This window comes from Salmo salar, chromosome 15, assembly GCF_965601325.2.
Source record: "Salmo salar chromosome 15, fSalSal1, whole genome shotgun sequence".
Taxonomy (NCBI): Eukaryota; Metazoa; Chordata; class Actinopteri; order Salmoniformes; family Salmonidae; genus Salmo; species Salmo salar.
This window is the reverse complement of record NC_138305.1, coordinates 60,746,702-60,770,718: the sequence shown is the minus strand read 5'-3', so window position 1 is coordinate 60,770,718 and position 24,017 is coordinate 60,746,702. Positions and strand designations below refer to the sequence as shown.

The 24,017-nt window shown below is 43.4% G+C and overlaps 2 protein-coding genes across 6 annotated transcripts in view; one reads left to right on the top strand and one right to left on the bottom strand.

Moving 5' to 3' along the window:
* prkg3 (protein kinase cGMP-dependent 3) overlaps positions 1 to 13,551 on the top strand; it is a 29,630-nt gene extending 16,079 nt beyond the window's left edge. For 2 of the 5 annotated variants that reach the window (XM_082961927.1, XM_014145183.3), the window contains 8 exons: positions 5,141 to 5,277; positions 5,514 to 5,603; positions 6,315 to 6,456; positions 6,715 to 6,878; positions 6,999 to 7,115; positions 7,225 to 7,287; positions 7,390 to 7,465; positions 12,280 to 13,551. In XM_082961927.1, coding sequence (XP_082818053.1) covers positions 5,141 to 5,277; positions 5,514 to 5,603; positions 6,315 to 6,456; positions 6,715 to 6,878; positions 6,999 to 7,115; positions 7,225 to 7,287; positions 7,390 to 7,465; positions 12,280 to 12,366 — 876 coding nt within the window. In that variant the 3' untranslated portion in view covers positions 12,367 to 13,551. The remainder of the gene's footprint in view (positions 1 to 5,140; positions 5,278 to 5,513; positions 5,604 to 6,314; positions 6,457 to 6,714; positions 6,879 to 6,998; positions 7,116 to 7,224; positions 7,288 to 7,389; positions 7,466 to 12,279) is intronic. The other 3 variants (XR_014380646.1, XM_082961928.1, XR_014380645.1) reach the window with 3 other exon arrangements.
* Positions 13,552 to 20,114: 6,563 nt separating this feature from the next.
* LOC106571771 (syntaxin-11-like) lies at positions 20,115 to 22,237 on the bottom strand. Its single transcript, XM_014145225.1, has 2 exons — positions 21,645 to 22,237; positions 20,115 to 20,121 (listed from the first exon to the last, which is right to left on the bottom strand). Exons 1-2 carry the CDS (start codon positions 22,235 to 22,237, stop codon positions 20,115 to 20,117), a joined length of 600 nt encoding a protein of 199 aa, XP_014000700.1.
* Between the last annotated feature and the right edge of the window lie 1,780 nt (positions 22,238 to 24,017).

Here is a 24,017-nt window from a genome sequence, read left to right as displayed (position 1 = left end):
TAGGCGTGACATCAATACACCCAGTCAATACAAAGATACAGGAGTCCTTGCTAACTCAATTGCCGGAGAGGAAGGAAAACGCTCAGGGATTTCACCATGAGGCCAGTGATGACTTTAAAACAGTTACAGAGTTGAATGGCTATTAGTCCACAATACTAACCTAATTGACAGAGTGAAAAGAAGAAAGCCTGTACAGAATAAAAATGTTCAAAGAAATGCACCCTGTTTGCAACTAGGCACTAAAGCAAAAGAAATATGGCAAAGCAATTCACTTTTTGTCCTGAATACAAAGTATTACGTTTAGGGCAAATCCAATACAACACATTACTGAGTACCACTCTCTATTTTACAAGCATAGTGATTGCTGCATCATTTTATGGGTATGCTAGTTATCGTTAAGGACTGAGGAGTTTTTGACGATAAAAAATAAACAGAATGGAGCTAAGCACAGGCAAAATCCTAGAGGAAAATCTGGTTCAGTCTGCTTTCCACCAGACACTGGGAGATTAATTTAACTTTCAGAAAGACAATAACCTAAAACACAAGGCCAAATCCATAGTGGAATTCCTCAGTTACAGTTCTGACTTAAATCTGCTTGAAAATGTATGGCAAGATTTGGAAATGGTTGTCTAGCAATGATCAGCAACCAATTTGACAAAGCTTGAAAAATGTTGAATAGAATAATGGCCAAAGATTGTACAATACAGGTGTGCAAATCTCTTAGAGACTGACCCAGAAAGACTCACAGCTGCTATTGCTGCCAAATGTGATTCGAACATATACCCACTCAGGGTTGTGAATACTTACAGTACCAGTCAAAAGTTTGGACACACCTACTCATTCCAGGGTTTTTCTTTATTTTTACTATTTTCTACATTGTAGAATAATAGTGAAGACATCCAAACTATGAAATAGCACATATGGAATCATGTAGTAACCAAAAACGAGTAAAAAAAGTATTTAAACAGATTCTTCAAAGTAGCCACCCTTTGCCTTGATGACAGCTTTGCACACTCTTGGCATTCTCTCAACCAGCTTCATGAGGAATGCTTTTCCAAAAGTCTTGAAGGATTTCCCACATATACTGAGCACTTTTTGGCTGCTTTTCCTTCACTCTGCTGTCCAAATCATCGCAAACCATCTCAATTGGGTTGAGGTTAGGGCTGTTGCGGTGACCATATTACCGCCACACCAGCAGTCACGAGTCTTGAAGGCAGTCAAATTCCACATGATGGTTTAGTCACGGTAATTAGGCTTCTCCAAGCTGTGATTCTGCTGCCGGTCATTAGTAGCATACCAAACGTACTAACTGCCTGGTACTCAGCACTCTATTGTCCCTCTAATCTCTCTGACATCAATGCAAATGTGTTCGGAAATCCAATCAAACACTCCATGAGAACCCATGAGCTCATGTTGCGCAACATTTCTATAGGCTATACAGAGTGATGTCCGCTAATAAAAAGAGGAGAATTCCATCAGTTTTCTATAGGCTAGGCCTACTATATTTATTTCTCAACTTTCCTAATTTTAAGCACATAGCCTACCTGTCTGGCATGAAAATAAACCACGGGGAAATGCGTCCTCCTGTCGCTATTTAATTTCATAGATGACATGTATTTTTCCCGCTGCCCCTGTTTCGATACAGGTGCATGATAATTGTCCATTCTAAATCAAAGTCACCATATTATTTAGTATATATTTAGTATATGTAAAGACACATAAGTCAAGAATAGTCTGATGGGTGACAATATTAGCCTATCACTTGTTAATTATATATTATCACTTGTGAATGATGGCCAGCATAAGAAACAATGCCTTTTTTGTGACTTGTTCAATCATAGTCGCACGCCTCATGTAGCCTAGCCCATAGGCCTATATGTTTTAATAAGGTTTGTATCGCAACAAAAGTGTCCAAATAACTTAAAATTAAGCACATTAATCCGCTTTACAAGGGGTGTAGAGCCTAACTGGCATAAATTCGTAGCGTGTGAGTTTTAAGTATGGGGAAGATAAATGTTTTAATTTTATTTCTCGCACTGAATAGTATAGGTAGACTTTTGTACTATGGGGGATCGTAGATTGAAATAGGATAGTGCTTTTGCTGTTCGTTAGGCCTACTCTTCTTGTTAGCTGACAAAGTAAATGTGAAAGTTTCTTCCAATATCTTCAATATGCACCTCGGAATTGGATAAGGACGCATGCAGTTGCATCCCCGATGTGTCTGTCTTAACTTGTAGCCTGTGAGAAAGACCCGGTCACGTGACAGAGAGCCGTGTGAGTGAGAGACGCTTCAGATTGCGACGCACACAGGGAGAAGGGCACCACGCAGCACTCCCGGCTGTAAAAGGCATGGATTTTTTTAGGGTGCATTACTGCCACAAAGGGTATGCCGCTGTGAAATTTGAGGCATTATCTATTGCTATCTAGTTACTATTGGAGTGTGTAAAGCCTGCGCAAAAAAAACAAAGCGCAGCTCATGCCATTCAAGCGACTTTTTTCGAATCATCATTAGAGTCTCATGCCAGACAAAGTATTTGTCACACCCTTGATCTGTTTAACTTGTATTCGTGCTTGTCTCCATCCCCCACCAGGTGTCTCGCATCTCCCCTCATTGTCCCCTGTGTATTTATACCTGCATTTTCTGTTTGTCTGTTGCCAGTTCATCTTGTCCCATCAAGTCCCACCAGCGTGTTCCCGTCTTTCCTGTGCTCTAGTTTTAGTTTTTCCTAGTCTTCCCAGTTCTGACCTTTCTGCCTGTCCTGACCCTGATCCTGCCTGCTGTCCTGTACCTGCTTGAATCTGATTTGGGTTACAACTCTTTGCCTGCCTTGACATTGGAAGACATGAGGAGTTACTGCAAAGCCTTATGGAGTGCAGAAGAACATGACCATGCATTCAATACATTGCTGGAGCAATTCTGAGGATTCCTTACTAGGCAGCAAGCACAACAGTAATCCCCCAGAAACCCCGCCACCAGCAACGCTTCTTCCAGGCTTACCCCGGTGTCCCGAAAAACTCACTTACCTCCTCTGGAGCGCTACGCTGGAGATTCTGGATCCTGCCAGGCTTTTCTCTTCCAGTGGTCCCTCATCTTCGAGCTGCAGACTACTTCGTTCCCCTCGAACCGCTCAAAAATAGCGTACCTCATGTCCGGGAGGGCACTCACCTGGGCTACGGCGTTTTGGGAGCAACAGTCCACTGTTTGCCTCAGTCGTGGGCGTGCATAACTATTCCCCCACCCAAAGTCAATACTTTGTAGAGCCACCATTCACAGCAATTAGAGCTGAAAGTATCTTGGGGAATGTCTCTATAAGCTTGGCACATCTAGCCACTGGGATTTTTGCCCATTCTTCAAGGCAAAACTGCTCCAGCTCCTTCAAGTTGGATGGGTTCCGCTGGTGTACAGTAATCTTCAAGTCATACCACAGATTCTCAATTGGATTGAGGTCTGGGCTTTGACTAGGCCATTCCAAGACATTTAAATGTTTCCCCTTAACCTCTATGGGCTAGGTGGGACGCTTGCGTCCCACCTACGTAACAGCCACTGGCAGCCTGTGGCGCGATTTTCAAAACCTTAAAAATCCTATTACTTCAATTTCTCAAACATATGACTATTTTACAGCTATTTAAAGACAAGACTCTCGTTAATCTAACCACACTGTCCGATTTCAAAAAGGCTTTACAACGAAAGCAAAACATTAGATTATGTCAGCAGAGTACCAAGCCAGAAATAATCAGACACCCATTTTTCAAGCCAGCATATAATGTCACCAAAACCCAGAAGACAGCTAAATGCAGCACTCACCTTTGATGATCTTCATCAGATGACAACCCTAGGACATTATGTTATACAATACATGCATGTTTTGTTCAATCAAGTTCATATTTATATCAAAAACCAGCTTTTTACATTAGCATGTGACGTTCAGAACTAGCACACCCCCCGCAAACTTCCGGGGAATTCGCTAACATTTTACTAAATTACTCACGATAAACGTTCACAAAAAGCATAACAATTATTTTAAGAATTATAGATACAGACCTCCTCTATGCACTCGATATGTCCGATTTTATAATAGCTTTTTGGTGAAACCACATTTTGCAATATTCTAAGTACATAGCCCAGGCATCACGGGCTCGCTATTTAGACACCCGGCAAGTTTAGCACTCACCATAATCATATTTACTATTATAAAAGTTTGATTACCTTTTGTTGTCTTCGTCAGAATGCACACCCAGGACTGCTACTTCAATAACAAATGTTGGTTTGGTCCAAAATAATCCATCGTTATATCCGAATAGCGGCGTTTTGTTCGTGCGTTCCAGACACTATCCGAAATAGTAAAGAAGTGTCGCGCGCATGGCGCAATTCGTGACAATAAAATTCTAAATATTCCATTACCGTACTTCGAAGCATGTCAACCGCTGTTTAAAATCAATTTTTACGACATTTTTCTCGTAGAAAAGCGATAATATTCCGACAGGGAATCTCCTTTTCGGCAGAGGAAAAAATCCCAAAGGCGGGGGCGGTCGGGTCACGCACATAAGCCCAGTGTCCCTTGATCGGCCACTTGAGAAAGGCGATAATGTGTTTCAGCCTGGGGCTGGAATGACGACATTCTGTTTTTTCCCGGGCTCTGAGCGCCTATGGACGACGTGGGAAGTGTAACGTTAGAGCAGAGATCCTTAGTAAGTGATAGAGATGGAAAAGAAGTTCAAGAAATGGTCAGACAGGCCACTTCCTGTAAAGGAATCTCTCAGGGTTTTTCCTGCCAAATGAGTTCTGTTATACTCACAGACACCATTCAAACAGTTTTAGAAACTTTAGAGTGTTTTCTATCCATATATAATAAGTATATGCATATTCTAGTTACTGGGTAGGATTAGTAACCAGATTAAATCGGGTACATTTTTTTTATCCAGCCGTGCAAATACTGCCCCCTAGCCCTAACAGGTTAATGGAAGCAGCAAAGGCTGCATTGAAGTCTAATAAAACAGATCACACAATCTTCGGATTATCAACTGATGAAAGCTTACTGTCCTCTTTAACATGCTAGAAAGCTAAATTCAATGTTAAATGGCTCTTTTTAGATCAATAGTTTATAACTGTTTTTGTTGTTGTTATTGTTGTTTTCCGCAGGTGACCACTCTGCATCATGGAAAGTACTTTGCCATGAAGCGGGTCAGTAAGAAACACATTGTTGCCAAGCGACAGGAGGAGCACGTCCTGTTTGAGAAGAGGATCCTCAAAGCCATCAAGAGTGACTTCATTGTCAGGTGATTGTGGGGTGTTAGGTGACCGCTGACCTCTAACCTTTAACATAGAAGCATCATTATTTAAGCTCACACTTAAATCCTCTTTCTTCCCTTGTCAATCGATGGCTTTCATTGGTCACTTAAGTACCATGAAATATAATGGGAAATCAGCAGACACTGCTGTAGCCCTCAAAGATCCAGGAGGACTGAGGATACTGTACCAGCTTTAATCCTGTTTTCTCTCTCTTGATGTTCAGGCTCCATGCTGCCTTCAAAGACACTCGCTACATCTACATGATTATGGAGTTCTGTGTAGGAGGGGAGATCTGGACCAAGCTCAAAGAAGTGTGAGGAAACATGGCTGACTAAGGACGTTTTCACACATTGTTTTGAGCTATAGAATCAGAGTTTGACTATTTCTTACATTGTATTTTTTTCATTTGATTCCATTAGTTTCACATTGCCAAATGTCAAATGAACAAAAATGTCTGAACAAAACCACGTGTCCATGCAAGTAATTTGCTATTGGACAAACATTCTCACGTTTCTCCATTTATGATTATAATGAAGCATCACTTGTGATTCCCAATCTTCATATTACTTTCGCTTTGGTTTTCCAACAAATTGCGGGAGCATCGGATACACTTATAAATGCGTTGCTACTCACAGAATGTTTCAGAGATCTGAAGTTATGATGCTGCGTGCATTTCATAAAATGCTGGGAGTTCAACAACCAATAATAATGTGCGACTCTGGTTCTTTTCCTGTGTTTGGTCCGGACTGCGTTCTCACCAGCAGCGAACCACACCACGGTACGAATTAAATCGGACCGAGACCACCGTTTTTGAGTGAACCATGATGCACTGTTTAATGAGCTCCAAAGTGCCGAACTAAGGGAGTAAATGCACCAGAGTTTTGAAAAAAACTAACCAAACCATTTTGGAGTGAAATCCCCCTAAGTGTTCTCATTCAGATGAACACAACTGAGGTTGTAGATTCTTCAAGACATTTAATTAAGATCAAAACTGTATTATCTGCATTGTCTCTGTTTTTTACAGTGGACGTTTTGATGAGCCCATTGCTGTTTTCTGCACTGCCTGTGTAGTGGAGGCCTACGCTTACCTCCATAAGAAGGGCATCATGTACAGAGACCTCAAGCCTGAGAATCTGATGCTGGATGCCAAGGGCTACGTTAAACTGGTAGGTGCTACATTACGCTTTCCCTCTTTCATTGCTTCAATCTCTTGTACTTTTTCTCTCTTGTCATATGTTTCTGTGTACGTGCCTTCTAATCTCGGCATCCAGAAGGAAATCTTGCTTTCATGTGAAGTGGCCAGCTATGAACATTAATGTATGTCACAAGAGACTATGTACTTGCAACGCCAAATAGTTTATGCATTCATAACTCTGTGTTTTGGGTATGTGTGGGGGTTTGAATGTGTGTGTTTTTACACCTAGGTGGACTTTGGCTTTGCTAAGGAGTTAGTGCACGGTGATAGGACCTACTCATTCTGTGGTACTCCTGAATACATGGCCCCAGAAATCATCCAGAACCAGGGACACGACTTCGCTGCTGACTTCTGGTCCCTGGGTATCCTGGTCTATGAGCTGCTGGTGGGGAGGTACTGTACACATCCACACAGAAAGATTTAAAGCAGATAGGTATTTCAGTTAACAATTCTTCATTTTAGTAAAGTATTATCTAAAATACTGTTTTACCCTCAGACTGTTTTACCTTTCAGCCCTCCATTCTCCAGTTCTGAGCCTGCAAAGATCTACCCTAAAATTTTGGATGGGGTGCTCAAGTTCCCCCCTTACATGGGCGAGGGGGCCAAGTCCCTCATCAGTAAACTGTGTAGGTGAGAGATGGGCCACCCTGTGTTCTGGGGTGTTAGGTGCTGTTCTAACTCTGTCTCAGTTAAGTGTAAGTGTTTTGATTGGTTGTTGATGTTGTGTTATGGCCCATAGGCCTCGGCCGGGTCAGAGGCTGGGAAACACCAAGAATGGGATTAAAGATGTACGCCATCACAGGTAACAATGATGACCCAACCGTCCAGTGTGTATGACCCATTATTTGGTCTCTCTCTCTCTGAGGACTCTCACCCGCTCCCCATTTCCTGTGTTCCCCTCTAGGTGGTTCAGCAGTATGAACTGGCACAAGCTGCGTGTGGGCCAGGTGGAGGCTCCTACAATCAGACTCATACGCAAGGTCAGTCTAGCCACAGCAGGTAACTTTAAAGGTGTCCTTCGAAGGATTTATAAATGGGTATGAATACTTTATAATTTATAGGGACATTAGTTTATACAGTATATGGTCTATAATGGCTATTCCTAAACTGGGTTACACGCAATAGTCGGGGTATGCCAAATAAAAATGTGATTGACATTTTCAAATAGTCTATTTAGATTTGTTTTTCTCACCTTAGTAGCCTCGTTTCACTGCCAAAAAAAATAAAAATAAACCATCTATGTCAAATATGTAGCCTAGTCAAGTAATTAACATCCAATCACATTGTGGCAGGGTAGCCTAATGGTTAGATCGCAGGACTAGTAACCAAAAGGTTGCAAGTTCAAATCCCTGAGCTGACAAGGTAAATATCTGTAGTTCTGCTCCTGAACAGTTAACCCACTGTTTCTAGGCTGTCATTGAAAATAAGAATGTGTTCTTAACTGACTTGCCTGGTTAAATAAATTAACTGTTACTCTCTTGTGGGAAATCCAATAATGGTCTGTATGTAGCTAAACATTGCTGCTGCTCATTCTGGATGAATGGTAAAAAAAGGCCTGCCTATATAGAGACAGAGTTGTTCTGCTTCCACGATCACAGCTGGTTGTGATACAGGCTGGATTCGAACCAGGGTTTTTTGCCCCTATAACATAGCAGTCCACCACCACAAGAAAGGTTTTGATGCAGCGACGTATTAACACCACAGCGGACTCTTACACCTACGGTTTCCCAAAGGCCACGAGTCAACCCAAATTTATTTTCAACAGCTGTTGTCTTTTTAGTGAACACATTTTTCCTGCAATAGGTTTTCACACTTTCTAAAGATCAAGTAACATTGATCTTACAGATTGATTGGTAAGGGATAGTCAGAAATGTACTGGTGGGGGGCGGTGACCACAAATACAAATAACAGTATCGAGCCTGTGTTTATAAACATGAATATTGACTTTGCCACTTCAGCATGCTTTTGTGGCACAGTCGATGCCATGCAGGGCTACAAGCCAGAAGGTTGAGGGTTCACCGACCACCACAGACGGGCTCACTGTCCCTGCCTGTTTCATTACACTACGATCAGAGCCGGCAGCAGACAATGATTTTGATGCCATGTTTATAATTATATAAAATATATGAAATTCATTTTTCACCAACAGATTTCTGTGCCAATGCACAAACAATAAACTAAGCATACCGTCTTCGAGGACTTTAATATTGGTTTGCGTTTTCAACACCACAAATTCGAGCAAGGGTTGCCTTCCATAGAGATATCAGAGATTGTAACATTCTCTGCTTCACGGAAAAATGTCTCTCTCGCGATATGTTGTCGGAATCATTTCCGCCACCGTGCTTTTCCATCGACCTATACGCTGACTCGGTGAGTGCTTTTATAAGGAAGTGCATTGGAGATGTTGTGCCCACTCTGACTGTTAAATCCTACCCTAACCAGAAACCGTGGATGGATGGCAGCATTCACGCAAAACTGAAAGCGCGATCCACCTCTTTTAACCATGGAAAGAGGTCTGGAAATATGACTAAATATAAATAGTGTAGTTATTCTCTCCGCAAGGCAATCAAACAAGCGAACTGCCAGTACAGGAACAAGGCGGAGTCACAATTCAACTGCTCGGACACGAGACGCATGTGGCAGGGTCTACAGGAAATCACGGACAACAAAAAGAAAACCAGCCACGTCACGGACACCAACGTCACACTTCCAGACAAACTAAACACCTTCTTTGCCCACTTTGAGGATAATACAGTGCCACCATCGCGGCCCGCTAACAAGGACTGCGCCCCCACCTCTACTTCTCCCTGGCTGATGTGAGTAAAACATTTAAATCAATCATGGACTTCAGAAAACAGCAGAGGGAGCACCCTTTCTATCCACATCGAAGGGACAGCAGTGGAGAAGGTGGAAAGTTCCTAAGTGTACACATCACAGACAAACTGAAATGGTCCACCCACACAGACAGTGTGGTGAAGAAGGCGCACCTGCACCGCTTCAACCTCAGGAGGCTGAAGAAATTTGGCTTGTCCCCCAATACCCTGCCAACTTTTACAGATGCACAATCGAGAGCATCCTGTCAGGCTATATCACAGCCTGGTACAGCAACTGCACCACCCTCAACCGCAAGGCTCTCCAGAGGGTGGTGCTGTCTGCACAACGCATCACCGGGGGCAAACTACCCTCCATGATACCTACAGCACCCGATGTCACAGGAAGGCCAAAAAGATCATCAAGGACATCAACCACCCGAGCCACTGCCTGTTCACACCGCTACCATCCAGAAGGCTAGGTCAGTACAGGTGCATCAAAGCTGGGACTGAGAGACTGAAAAACAGCTTCTGTCTCAAGGCCATCAGACTGCTAAACAGCATTCACCAACTCAGAGAGGCTGCTGCCTATATTGTGACCCAAACAATGCCACTTCAATAAATGGATCGCTAGTCACTTTATACAATGTCACTCTAAATAATGCCACTTTAATAATGTTTACATATCTTATATTACTCATATCACATGTATATACTGTATTTTATACCATCTATTGCACCTTGCCTATGCCGCTCGGCCATTGCTTATACATAAATGTTCAGATTCTCATTCACCCATTTAGATGTGTGTATTAGGTTGTTGTTGGTGAATAGTTAGATTACTTGTTAGATATTACTGCACTGTCGGAACTAGAAGCACAAGGATTTTGCTACACTCACATTAACATCTGCTAACCATGTGTATGTGACAAGTAAAATCTGATTTGATTTGAAATAGACTATGTAAATCTCGACAAACAGAAAATACTTCCCTCCCTACCTTGTAGGCCTACCTAGTATCCAAGACTTGGCTTGACAATCTCTGAATGTCATTAAACGTTTTGTTATTTTGTAACAGATGTCTCTTGCCATTCATCAAATTTGGATTGATAGATTTTATTTGTCCTAAAGAAATACATATACACACATTACAAAGATGTTTAAAAGTGACTGGGATTGCACAATACATTCAGGGACTTATGTCTATTGTGGTCCATATTTGTTAGATAAATATACAATGACATGCAGACACATTACAGATATACAGACAAAAATGTGCCCGACTTCCTTATGACTATGAGGGGGGAGTACAATTCTTACAAGCTTGTTTTGGCTGGTCTGTAGTTTATTCTTTAGATGTTTGGGGCTGCTGGTGAATCAATCAATGTATTTTTAAATCTCTTTTTACATCAGCAGCAGTTGTGCTTATACAGAAACCCAGCCTAAAACCACAAAGAGCAAGCAATGCAGATGTAGGAGAACGGTGGCTAGAAAACATTTCCTAGAAAGGCAGCAACCTAGGAATAAACCTAGAGAGAAACAGGTCAGGGTTCCATAGCCAATGGCAGAAGTGCAGAAACTGGATCAGCAGCACGACCAGATGGACCAGTTAGACTGGGGACGGGGACAGCCAGGAGTCATCAGGCCATGGTGCTAGGGCTCAGGTCCCCTGGGGGGGGGGGGGGGGGGGGAAGGGAGAGAGAGAGAGAGAGAGAGAGAATTAGAAGGAGCATACCTAAAATCACACAGTAGAAATGTAGTGAAATATTCAAATCACATGGCTTTTGCGTCGTTATTCAAATGGCATTTTCACTGCAACCAAGAGTAGAATTTTGTACTCACTTGAAAACAACAATGCAATTATTCATAGCATTTTGGTGTGGAAGGCTTGTCTAGGCAGGATAATTGTACTGGCTCTAAACAAGATCAATAGGGGAGCTTTTTCAGCTGCATGTCTTCACTGTTCTTTTATGCACAATGATGCACCTGGCCTCTCAGGTGGATATCAGTTATTCCTATTTGTTCTTGTGGATTCATAATGATAATTGATGCAGCTTTGAATGCTTTTATGCGTGGTATGATCGCTAGTTAGCCTACCGCAGGTCTGGACAAATGATCCACCTACCACTATTGTCACTATGTATCACGTTTCAGGAGAAGACCCAGATGCAGACAGTGTCGAAGTAACAAAAGTTTATTAATAGAACAGGGGGCTGGCAAAACGACAGGTCAAGGGCAGGAATAGATCAGTAATTCAGATCAGAGTCCAAAATGTACAGAACGACAGGCAGTCTCGGGGTCAGGGCAGGCAGAGGTCAATAATCCAGGGTGGTGTGACAAGGTACAGAATGGCAGGCAGGCTCAGGGTCAGGGCAGGCAGAATGGTCAAAACCGTGAAAACTCGAAAAAGACAGGAGCAAGGGGAAAACTGCTGGTAGGCTTGACGTACAAAACTAACTGGCAACAAACAAAAAGAGAACACCGGTATAAATACACTGTGGATAATGGGGAAGATAGGTGACACCTGGAGGGGTTGGAGACAAGCACAAAGACAGTTGAAACAGATCAGGGTGTGACACTATGAATGGTGGATAGAGGGCAGGATAGACAGTTAGACTGGTTGACAATATTATGGTATAGTAAAAGTTAGCGCGTGGAAAAGCATAGTGTACATTAATGTATGGGAGGCGCATGCAAGCAGATAAGGAAATTTGGCTAGGATGGAAGAAATTATATAAGAAATCTGCAAAAGAGCTAATGTAAACCAGGGAAAAAACACACTACCCTCCCCTGTGCCCAATAAAAAAAACACAACCCTCCCCAAAGCAAAAAAAATATGTTTGATAACCCTCCCCTATTTTGGACCTCAGTAAATGTGTTTTGTCCTTAAGTAGCTGCCATTTGTTAACTGTCATATCCAGTGTGACCGTCATTCCCAGGCAGCCAATGATATGAGCTCCCCTTCCCCCCCTCTTTTCCTCCAGGGTCCGTGCTACATCAACTTTGATCGCTTCCCCTTCGACCAGGCTCTGGCTGATGAGGAGTTCTCCGGCTGGGACAAAAACCTCTGACTTGAACCAGAACCTGAACCAGACCAAGTGAGTCAGAGGTCACGGGTTCACTGATATATTTATCCAGATCAGAGTACTTCTTGGTGACCTTGGTTTACCCCTTACCTTTAAGACTCTGAAAGCAATGTAGGGGTAGGGATGAGACTATGCCCAAAGCCATTAATACACATGGTCAGATTCTGACTACTTTTTACTAAGGCTCTGATTTCTCCATGCTGGCTTCACAGAATCCTCTGGTGGCTGCTCTGGCACTTTAATAAAGTAAGAAATACTGTACAACACAGAGAGGCATGAAGGAAACGTGTGAATATGAACAGACTCTCCTACACACACACCTGTGTAACTTGACACGTGTGCTCATTGAAAGCTGTATGTGTGTGTTGTGCCCAAAATAAAGATTAATTAATAAAAAATGTTGGATGCAATGTCTCATGCTGGACAAAGATATGGTTTTACCATTGACCCTTATTGTATTTTGTAATTTAGGATGGCATTATTGTTAGTCTCTATTCCTTGTAACATATACTGTCTGTATAGAATACTCAATGTATGTGTTTCACTTTACAATAAATGTATACGTCACCAATGACCCTTAAATGTATACATAGAGGAGAAAAGGTGCTTTAGTGCATGTCAACACTGGGGGGTGGAGGCTGAACAGGAATGCAGAGTCTGTTCTAAATGGAATCCTATAGTGTAGTTTGGTACAGAGCACAGGTTTGATATGAAGTCAAGTACTATGTAGTATTTGAACATCATTACACACTTCCTCAGTGTCTGTTAGCTTGACAAAAGCTATTTTACTTGACTGTGATGAATCAATTAAGTCATCAGACCTCTAAGGACAAACAACTCTTATCAGGAGGGAATAACAAAACAACAAATCAATATGCCTAATCTGTGATGGTGGTCTGAAGTACATCTGATTTATATTGGATTAAAAAGGAACTGGGTGATTGATCAACATGTTTGGTCCAAGGGGCGTACAAATTGCCATTGACAATACTACTATTATGATTAATAATATTTTTTATATGCTGCCAAGGACAGCTTCCAGTGTTTGTTACTACTGTTTTTTATTTGTGTATATCTGCCAGGCCATCTTTGTATACTGAACAAAAATATAAACGAAACAGTGTTGGTTTCATGTTTCATGAACTCAAATAAAAGATCCCATTAATGTTCCATACGCACAAATTTGTTTACATCCCTATTAGTGGGTATTTCTCCTTTGCCAAGGAAATCCATCCACCTGACAAGTATGGCACATCAAGAAGCTAATTAAACAGCATGATCATTACAAAGGTGCACCTTGTGCTGGGGACAATGAAAGGCCATTCTAAAATGTGCAGTTTTGTCACAGAACACAATGCCACAGATGTCTCACGTTTTGAGGGAGAGTGCAATTGGCATGCTGACTGTAGGAATTCTACCAGAGCTGTTGCCAGAGAATTAAATGTTCATTTGTCTACCATAAGCTGCCTCCAATGTTGTTTTAGAGAATTTGGCAGTATGTCCAACCGGCCTCACAACCGCAGACCACGTGTATGGCGTCGTGTGGGCGAGTGGTTTGCTGATGGCAATTTGAATGCACAGAGATACTGTGATGAGATCCTGAGGCTCATTGTCTAGCCATTCATCCGCCTCAATCACCTCGTTTCAGCATGATAATACACAGCCCCATGTCGCAAGGATCTTTACACAATTCCTGAAAGCTGAAAGTGTCCCAGTTCTTCCATGGCCTGCATAATCACCAGACATGTCACCCATTGAGCATGTTTGGGATGCTCTGGATCGACGTGTATGGCAGCGTGTTCCAGTTCCCAGCAATATCCTGCAACTTCGCATAGCCATTGAAGAAGAGTGGGAAAACATTCCACAGGCCACAATCAATAGCCTGATCAACTCTATGCAAAGGAGATGTGTCGGGTTTTCTGATCCACGCCCCTACCTTTTTTTTAAGGTATCTGTGACCAACAGATGCATATCTGTATTCACAGTCACGTGAAATCCATAGATTAGGGCCTAATGAATTTATTTCAATTGACTGATTTCCTTATATGAACTGTAACTCAGTAAAACCTGTGAAATTGTTGCATGTTGCGTTTATATACTGCTCAAAAAAATAAAGGGAACACTAAAACAACACATCCTAGATCTGAATGAATGAAATAATCTTATTAAATACTTTTTTCTTTACATAGTTGAATGTGCTGACAACAAAATCACACAAAAATAATCAATGGAAATCCAATTTATCAACCCATGGAGGTCTGGATTTGGAGTCACACTCAAAATTAAAGTGGAAAACCACACTACAGGCTGATCCAACTTTGATGTAATGTCCTTAAAACAAGTCAAAATGAGGCTCAGTAGTGTGTGTGGCCTCCACGTGCCTGTATGACCTCCCTACAACGCCTGGGCATGCTCCTGATGAGGTGGCGGATGGTCTCCTGAGGGATCTCCTCCCAGACCTGGACTAAAGCATCCGCCAACTCCTGGACAGTCTGTGGTGCCACGTGGCGTTGGTGGATGGAGCGAGACATGATGTCCCAGATGTGCTCAATTGGATTCAGGTCTGGGGAACGGGCAGGCCAGTCCATAGCATCAATGCCTTCCTCTGGCAGGAACTGCTGACACACTCCAGCCACATGAGGTCTAGCATTGTTTGCATTAGGAGGAACCCAGGGCCAACCGCACCAGCATATGGTCTCACAAGGGGTCTGAGGATCTCATCTCGGTACCTAATGGCAGTCAGGCTACCTCTGGCGAGCACATGGAGGGCTGTGCGGCCCCCCAAAGAAATGCCACCCCACACCATGACTGACCCACCGCCAAACCGGTCATGCTGGAGGATGTTGCAGGCAGCAGAACGTTCTCCACGGCATCTCCAGACTGTCACGTCTGTCACATGTGCTCAGTGTGAACCTGCTTTCATCTGTGAAGAGCACATGGCGCCAGTGGCGAATTTGCCAATCTTGGTGTTCTCTGGCAAATGCCAAACGTCCTGCACGGTGTTGGGCTGTAAGCACAACCCCCACCTGTGGACGTCGGGCCCTCATACCACCCTCATGGAGTCTGTTTCTGACCGTTTGAGCAGACACATGCACATTTGTGGCCTGCTGGAGGTCATTTTGCAGGGCTCTGGCAGTTCTCCTCCTGCTCCTCCTTGCAAAAAGGCGGAGGTAGCGGTCCTGCTGCTGGGTTGTTGCCCTCCTACGGCCTCCTCCACGTCTCCTGATGTACTGGCCTGTCTCCTGGTAGCGCCTCCATGCTCTGGACACTACGCTGACAGACACAGCAAACCTTCTTGACACAGCTCGCATTGATGTGCCATCCTGGATGAGCTCCACTACCTGAGCCACTTGTGTGGGTTGTATACTCCTTCTCATGCTACCACTAGAGTGAAAGCACCGCCAGCATTCAAAAGTGGCCAAAACATCAGCCAGGAAGCATAGGAACTGAGAAGTGGTCTGTGGTCCCCACCTGCAGAACCACTCCTTTATTGGGGATGTCTTGCTAATTACCTATAATTTCCACCTGTTGTCTATTCCATTTGCACAACAGCATATGAAATTTATTGTCAATCAGTGTTGCTTCCTAAGTGGACAGTTTGATTTCACAGAAGTGTGGTTGACTTGGAGTTACATTGTGTTGTTTAAGTGTTCCATTTATTTTTTTGAGCAGTGTATTTTGTTCTTAAGACTCGGCTGGTTAAATCAAATCAAATCAAAGTTTATTTGTAACGCGCTCCGAATACAACAGGTGTAGACCTAACAGTGAAATACTTACTTACAGGCTCTAACCAATAGTGCAAAATAGGTGTTAGGTGAACATTAGGTAAGTAAAGAAGTAAAACAACTGTAAAAAGACAGGCTATATACAGTAGCGAGGCTATAAAAGTAGCAAGGCTACATACAGACACCGGTTAGTCAGGCTGATTGAGGTAGTATGCACATGTAGATATGGTTAACCTGTTATGGCTAGGGGGCAGTATTTTCACGGCTGGATAAAAAACGTACCCGATTTAATCTGGTTACTACTCCTGCCCAGTAACTAGAATATGCATATAATTATTGGCTTTGGATAGAAAACACTCCAAAGTTTCTAAAACTGTTTGAATGGTGTCTGTGAGTATAACAGAACTCAAATGGCAGGTCAAAACCTGAGAGATTCCTTTACAGGAAGTGGCCTGTCTGACCATTTCTTGAACTTCTTTTACAAAGGATCTCTGCTCTAACGTGACACTTCCTACGTCTTCCATGGGCGCTCAGAGCCCGGGAAAAACCTGAATGTCGTCATACCAGCCCCAGGCTGAAACACATTATCGCCTTTCTCAAGTGGCCGATCAAGGGACAGTGGGCTTAGGCGCGTGCCCTGGCCGCCCCCGTCTTTGTGATTTTTCCTCTGTTTGCCGAAAAGGAGATTCCCGGTCAGAGTATTATCGCTTTTTTACGAGATAAATTGCATAAAAATTGATTTTAAACAGCGGTTGACATGCTTCGAAGTACGGTAATGGAATATTTAGAATTTTTTTGTCACGAATTGCGCCATGCGCACGACCCTGATTTACCATTTCAGATAGTTTCTGGAACGCACGAACAAAACGCCGCTATTCGGATATAACGATGGATTATTTGGGACCAAACCAACATTTGTTATTGAAGTAGCAGTCCTGGGAGTGCATTCTGACGAAGACAACAAAGGTAATAACATTTTTGCTATAGTAAATCTGATTTTGGTGAAGGCTAAACTTGCCGGGTGTCTAAATAGCTAGCCCATGATGGCTGGGCTATGTACTTAGAATATTGCAAAATGTGCTTTCACCAAAAAGCTATTTTAAAATCGGACATATCGAGTGCATAGAGGAGTTCTGTATCTATAATTCTTAAAGTAATTGTTATGCTTTTTGTGAACATTTATCGTGAGTAATTTAGTAAATTGTTAGTAAATTCCCCGGAAGTTTGCGGGGGGTATGCTAGTTCTGAACGTCACATGCTAATGTAAAAAGCTGTTTTTTGAAATAAATATGAACTTGATTGAACAAAACATGCATGTATTGTATAACATAATGTCCTAGGTGTGTCATCTGATGAAGATCATCAAAGGTTAGTGCTGCATTTAGCTGTCTTCTGGGTTTTTGTGACATTATATGCTAGCTTGAAAAATGGGTGTCTGATTATTTCTGGCTGGGTAGTCTGCTGATATAATCTAATGTTTTGCTTTCGCTGTAAAGCCTTTTTGAAATCGGACAATGTGGTTAGATAAAGGAGAGTCTTGTCTTTAAAATGCTGTGAAATAGTCATATGTTTGAAAAATTGAAGTTTTTGTATTTTTTAGGAATTTTTAATTCGCGCCACGCCTATCATTGGATATTGGAGCAGGTGTTCCGCTAGCGGAACGTCTAGATGTATGCATATATGATGAACAGAGAGTAGCAGAAGCATAGAGGGGTTGGCGGGTGGCGGGATACAATGCAGATAGCTCGGTTAGCCAATGTGCGGGAGCACTGGTTGGTCGGTCCAATTGAGGTAGTATGTACATGAATGTATAGTTAAAGTGACTATGCATATATAAATAAAGGTTAAATAAATAAATACAGGGCATTCAGAATGTATTCATACCACTTGACTTAATTCCACATGTTGTTGTGTTACAGCCTGCATTCAAAATGGATTAAATAGATTTTTTTTCTCACCCGTCTACACACAATACCCAATACTGACAAAGTGAAACGTTTGCACATTTTTGGAAAATGAAATTCAGAAATATCTAATTTACATAATTATTTATGGCCCTTTGTCAATACTTTTAGAAGCACCTTTGGCGCTGATTACAGCTTTGAGTCATTTTAGGTATGTCTGTATGAGCTTTGCACATCTAGATTTGGGGATTTTCTCCAATTACTCCTTGCAGATCTTTTCTTTTGTGGAAAGACTTGAAGATTGCTGTGAACCACCACTCCCGATCTATCTTAACGTTAAATCGGGAGCGTCTTTCCTCAGATTTTCAAAGGGATTCAAATCTGGGCTTTTGCTGGGCGACTTAAGGACTTTCACATTCTTGTTCATTAAGACATTCCAGGGCTGCGTTTCAAACTCATAACAAAACACACCCTCCACTTACCCTAGCCTTGTGCCCTAGGGGGAATCCCCGCGGCCATCTTTGTTGTTGGGCCAAATGATTAGCCAAGCAAGGGAAGTTATCAATGTAAGCCTCTCAGCCCTCATTTTGATTGAGTTTGCGAGTGTACAATTATGTTCACTCCAGAGCCTGTAACACCCCAGAATTCAATTCGTGATGATTGTACAACTGCTAAGAAAACTCCAAATTAAAACCAACATTAATATTGAGAAGTAAACATACAAGTGTAAGTAAAACTCTTCCAAACATGATTATTTGGTAAAGTTATCAGGGGTAGTAACTAGCATAATTTATTGGACTATTTCTTTCACACACACACCTCATTGGCTAGGTTAGCAAGCTAGGTTAGCTAGCTAGCTAACTAGCCACATCTAGCACAAGCTCACTACTAAACTGACCTGACAATCCTACTATCGTGGACACTTGCCTCCAAGCAGCATTTTTTGTGTTTATGCCCCTGTAGCTGTCAGCAATTGTGTCAAAAAGACACGGTTTTGAGGATACTGCGAAAATGATTCTCTCCTCCATGTGTCCAACTGCATGTGACCAGCTGCAAAAGGTACCTGCATCAGTATAGTTGCCTAGCTGCGCAAAATGTTATGCAGCAGTGATGCAATGAAGCAGTCGGTGTGTTCAAAGGGTAAGGTCGAAGCAGGTTCTCATCAAGGAGTTGCATTTATTTAACTCCATTCATTGTTCCCTCTATCCTTAACAGTCTCCCAGTCCATACTGTTGAAAGCATCCCCATAGCATGATACTGCCACCACCATGCACCACAGTAAGGATGGTGTTAGAGCTGTGCCTGGTTTTCTCCAGACATAGTGCTTTGCATTCAGGCCAAAAAGTTCAAATTTTGTCTCATCAGACCACATAATATTTTGCCCTATGATCTCAGTGTCTTTCACATGCCTTTTTGCATACTCCAGGCATGCTGTCATTTGCCTGTTTGGCAGCAGAGGCTTCCGAGACGCCACTCTCCCATGAAGCCCAGATTTGTGAAGCGCTGTAGACCCGGTTTTCCTTCTGGCAGTTTATCTCATCTCAGCCAAGAACCCCTCATGTTAAATGTGCAACCAGAGGGAAAAAAAATTGAGATCACCTGTACTCCAAAGCTCTCCCTCGCCCTCCATTTGGTAAATCCGACCACAAATCTATCCTCCTGATTCCTGCTTACAAGCAAAAATTAAAGCAGGAAGCACCAGTGACTTGGTCTATATAAAAGTGGTCAGATGAAGCAGATGCTAAACTACAGGACTGTTTTGCTATCACAGACTGGAACATGTTCCGGGATTCTTCTGATGGCATTGAGGAGTACACCACATCAGTCACTGGCTTTATCAATAAGTGCATCGAGGATGTTGTCCCCACAGTGACTGTACGTACATACCCCAACCAGAAGCCATGGATTACAGGCAACGTTCGCACTGAACTAAAAGGTAGAGCTGCCGATTTCAAGGTGGGGGACTCTAACCCGGAAGCTTCGAAGAAATCCTGCTATGCCCTGCGACGAACCATCAAACAAGCAGAGCGTCAATACAGGGATAAGATTGAATCATACTAAACCGGCTCCGATGCTTGTCTTATCTGGCAGTGCTTGCAAACTATTACAGACTACAAAGGGAAGCACAGCCACGAGCTGCTCAGTGACACAAGCCTATCAGACGAGCTAAATCACTTCTATGCTCGCTTCGAGGCAAGCAACACTGAGGCATGCATGAGAGCATCAGCTGTTCCAGACGACTGTATGATCATGCTCTCTGCAGCTGACATGAGTAAGACCTTTAAACAGGTCAACATACACAAGGCTGCGTGGCCAGACGGATTACCAGGACGTGTGCTCTGGGCATGTGCTGACCAACTGGCAGGTGTCTTCATTGATATTTTCAACATGTCCCTGATTGAGTCTGTAATACCAACATGTTTCAAGCAGACCACCATAGTCCCTGTGCCTAAGAACACAAAGGGAACCTGCCTAAATGACTACAGACCTGTAGCACTCACATCCGTAGACATGAAGTGCTTTGAAAGGTTGGTAATGGCTCTCATCAACACCATTATCACAGACACCCCAGACCCACTCCAATTTGCATACCGCCCAAACAGATCCACAGATGATGCAATCTCTATTGCACTCCACACTGCCCTTTCCCACCTGGACAAAAGGAACAATTATGTGAGAATGCAATTCATTGACTACAGCTCAGCGTTCAACGCCATAGTACCCTCAAAGATCCTCACTAAGCTAAGGATCCTGGGGCTAAACACCTCCCTCTGTAACTGGATCCTGGACTTCCTGACGGGCTGCCCCCAGGTGGTGAGGGTCGGTAGCAACACATCTGCCACGCTGATCTCAACACTGGAGCTCCACAGGGGTGTGTGCTCAGTCCCCTCCTGTACTCCCTGTTCACCCATGACTGCATGGCCAGGCACGACTCCAACACCATCATTAAGTTTGCAGACGACACAACAGTGGTAGGCCTGATCACCGACAATGACAAGACAGCCTATAGGGAGGAGGTCAGAGACCTGGCCGGGTTGTGCCAGAATAACAACCTATCCCTCAAAGTAATCAAGACTAAGGAGGTGATTGTGGACTACAGGAAAAGGAGGACCGAGCACGCCCCCATTCTCATCGACAGGGCTGTAGTGGAGCAGGTTGAGAGCTTCAAGTTCCTTGGTGTCCACATCAACAACAAACTAGAATGGTCCAAACACACCAAGACAGTGGTTAAGAGGGCACAACAAAGCCTATTCCCCCTCAGGAAACTAAAAAGATTTGGCATGGTCCTGAGATCCTGAAAAGGTTCTACAGCTGCTACATCGAGAGCATCCTGACTGGTTGCATCACTGCCTGGTATGGCAATTGCTCGGCCTCTGACCGCAAGGCACTACAGAGGGTAGTGAGTACGGCCCAGTACATCATTGGGGCTAAGCTGCCTGCTATCCAGGACCTCTACACCAGGCGGTGTCAGAGGAAGGCCCTAAAAAATTGTCAAAGACCCCAGCCATCCCAGTCACAGAATGTTCTCTCTACTACCGCATGCCAAGCGGTACCAGAGTGCCAAGTCTAGGAATAAAAGGCTTCTCAACAGTTTTTACTGTAGCCGACTATTTGCATTGTGTGCCCCCCCAACCCTCCCAACATGGCCATCTGCTGGAACAGATCATGCACTTCCCTCAGCCTGGTCTCTAGCTCTACCAACTCCTTTTGCCTTCCTTTTATCTCACACAGAGCCCAGCGGGATGACTGCCCCTCGGTCTGCAGGCTCTGGGACAGCTCCCCCCAGCCTTCACCCCCATTCTCTGTCAGCGTGTCCAGCTGCTTCTCGGTCACCTCCTTGCCCATGATAGAGGCCTGTCTCTGGAAGCGTGAGCTCCACATTTCTCTTTGGGCCTCCTCGACCTGGTTGTATCCTGCTATGGTGGCATGGAAGGCCTGGGTGAGGTTGGCGTGCTGGGTGTTGGCGATGCGGGACATGGCGGCATTGGGTCCGTGTTTCTCCTCCAGCTCACAGCTCTGCACCCCCAGGGCCTGGAGTCTGACGTACAGGGCTTCGCCATGCTGGTGGATCCCCCTGGTGATGGAGTTGGAGTCATGCTTGATGATGGTCAGACTGTGGACTGTGGTGCCAATGCGCTCATTGTGCTTGACCAGGCTCTCCACCTCCAGGTGGAGCAGGGAGATCTCCTGGCGTATGGAGTGGGCCTCCTCCAGGATACTGTCCATGGTGGGGGAGGAAAAGAAAGAGGCCTGGAAGACCACAGCCTCCTGGGTGATCTCCACCTTGTTCACGTCATATTCTGGTCCATACAGCTCTGTCTCAGGTTCAAAGTCATCCTGCTACTTGCTGATAGTCTGCATGTGACACAGCCTGTCCCGCATCCTGCCTGCCTGCAAGAGAGGAGGACACAGTTAGGGTCCAATAAACAATGGGATACAGTGCTCTTCAATGGATAGTCGCTGACTCTAATAAAAAAAAGGTAAATATATTGTTTAACCTCTCTTGGGGAGGTGGGACGCTAGCTAAACCACACAGCCATTTTCCTAGCAAGGACAGGCGTCACAAAAACCAGAAAACCAGCTAAAATTATGCACTAACCTTTGACGATCTTCATCAGATGACACTCCTAGGACATCATGTTACACAATACATGCATTTTTTGTTCAATCAAGTTGATATTTATATCCAAAAACAGACTTTTACATTGGCGCGTGATGTTCAGAAAATATTTTGCCTCCAATACTGTCCGTGAATCAGCACTACAATTTACAAAAATACTCATCATAAACGTTGATAAAATATTAAACTGTTATTCAAAGAATTATAGATGAACATCTCCTTTATGCAACCGCTGTGACAGATTTCAAAAAAGCTTCACGGGTAAAGCACACTTTGCAATAATCTGAGTACTGCTCTCAGAAAAAGACATCAAGCAATACAGATACCCGCCATTTTGGAGTCATCTAAAATCATAAATAGCATTAGAAATATTCACTTAGCTTTGATGATCTTCATCAGAAGGAACTTCAAGGAATCCCAGGTACACAATAAATGTTGTTTTGTTCGATAAAGTCCATAATTTATGTCCAAATAGCTCCTTGTTGTTTGCGCGTTCAGTAAGCTACTCCAAGTGTAGGAAGCACGGCCAAAATGTCACGACAAAAAGTTTAAAAAAGTTATATTTACATTCGTTCAAACATGTCAAACGTTGTATAGCATCAATCTTTAGGGCCTTTTTAACTTAGAACTTCAATAATATTCCAACCGGACGATTCCAATGTCTTGAAAAATGTTTTGGAACACAGCTACCCCTCTCGTGAATGCACGCCAATGAACTCATGTGCTTTCCTGAGTCAACAACTTCCAACTTCCTTTGTTGGCTCTCTGTTCACCATAGACGCCTCAAACAACTTTCTAAAGACTGTTGACATCAAGTGGAAGCCTTAGGAAGTGCAAAATGAACCCTAAGTCACTGTGTGTTAGATAGGCAATCACTTGAAAAAACTACAGCCTCAGATCCTCCACATCCTGGTTGGATTTTTTTCTCAGGTTTTTGCCTGCCATATGAGTTCTGTTATACTCACAGACATCATTCAAACAGTTTTAGAAACTTCAGAGTGTTTTCTATCCAAATCTACTAATAATATGCATATTCTAGTTCCTGGGCCCGAGTAGTAGGCTGTTTAATTTGGGTATATTTTTAGTCCGGCCGTGAAAATACTGCCCCCTACCCAAGAGAGGTTAAATGACCACAGTGTGGCAGGGCCTTGTGAGATGCGACTGCCAACGGACCAGAGCTAGGAGGGGTGTCACGGTACACAGGCTCAGTGATGCAGAATTAAGGTCCTACATTTTTACTCATTACTTGGGTCTTTGTGAAATATTACATGTAAAATCTGGATTTGATATTTAGTAATGAGTAAAAAATGTAGGACCTTAATCCTGCATCAATGAGCCTGTGTACCGTGACTCCCCTCCTAGCTCTGGTCCATTGGCAGTCGCATC

Bases quoted from the DNA above. Each gene is read 5' to 3' on its own strand.
- LOC106571771 (XM_014145225.1), bottom strand. From the start codon at position 22,237: ATGGACAGTATCCTGGAGGAGGCCCACTCCATACGCCAGGAGATCTCC.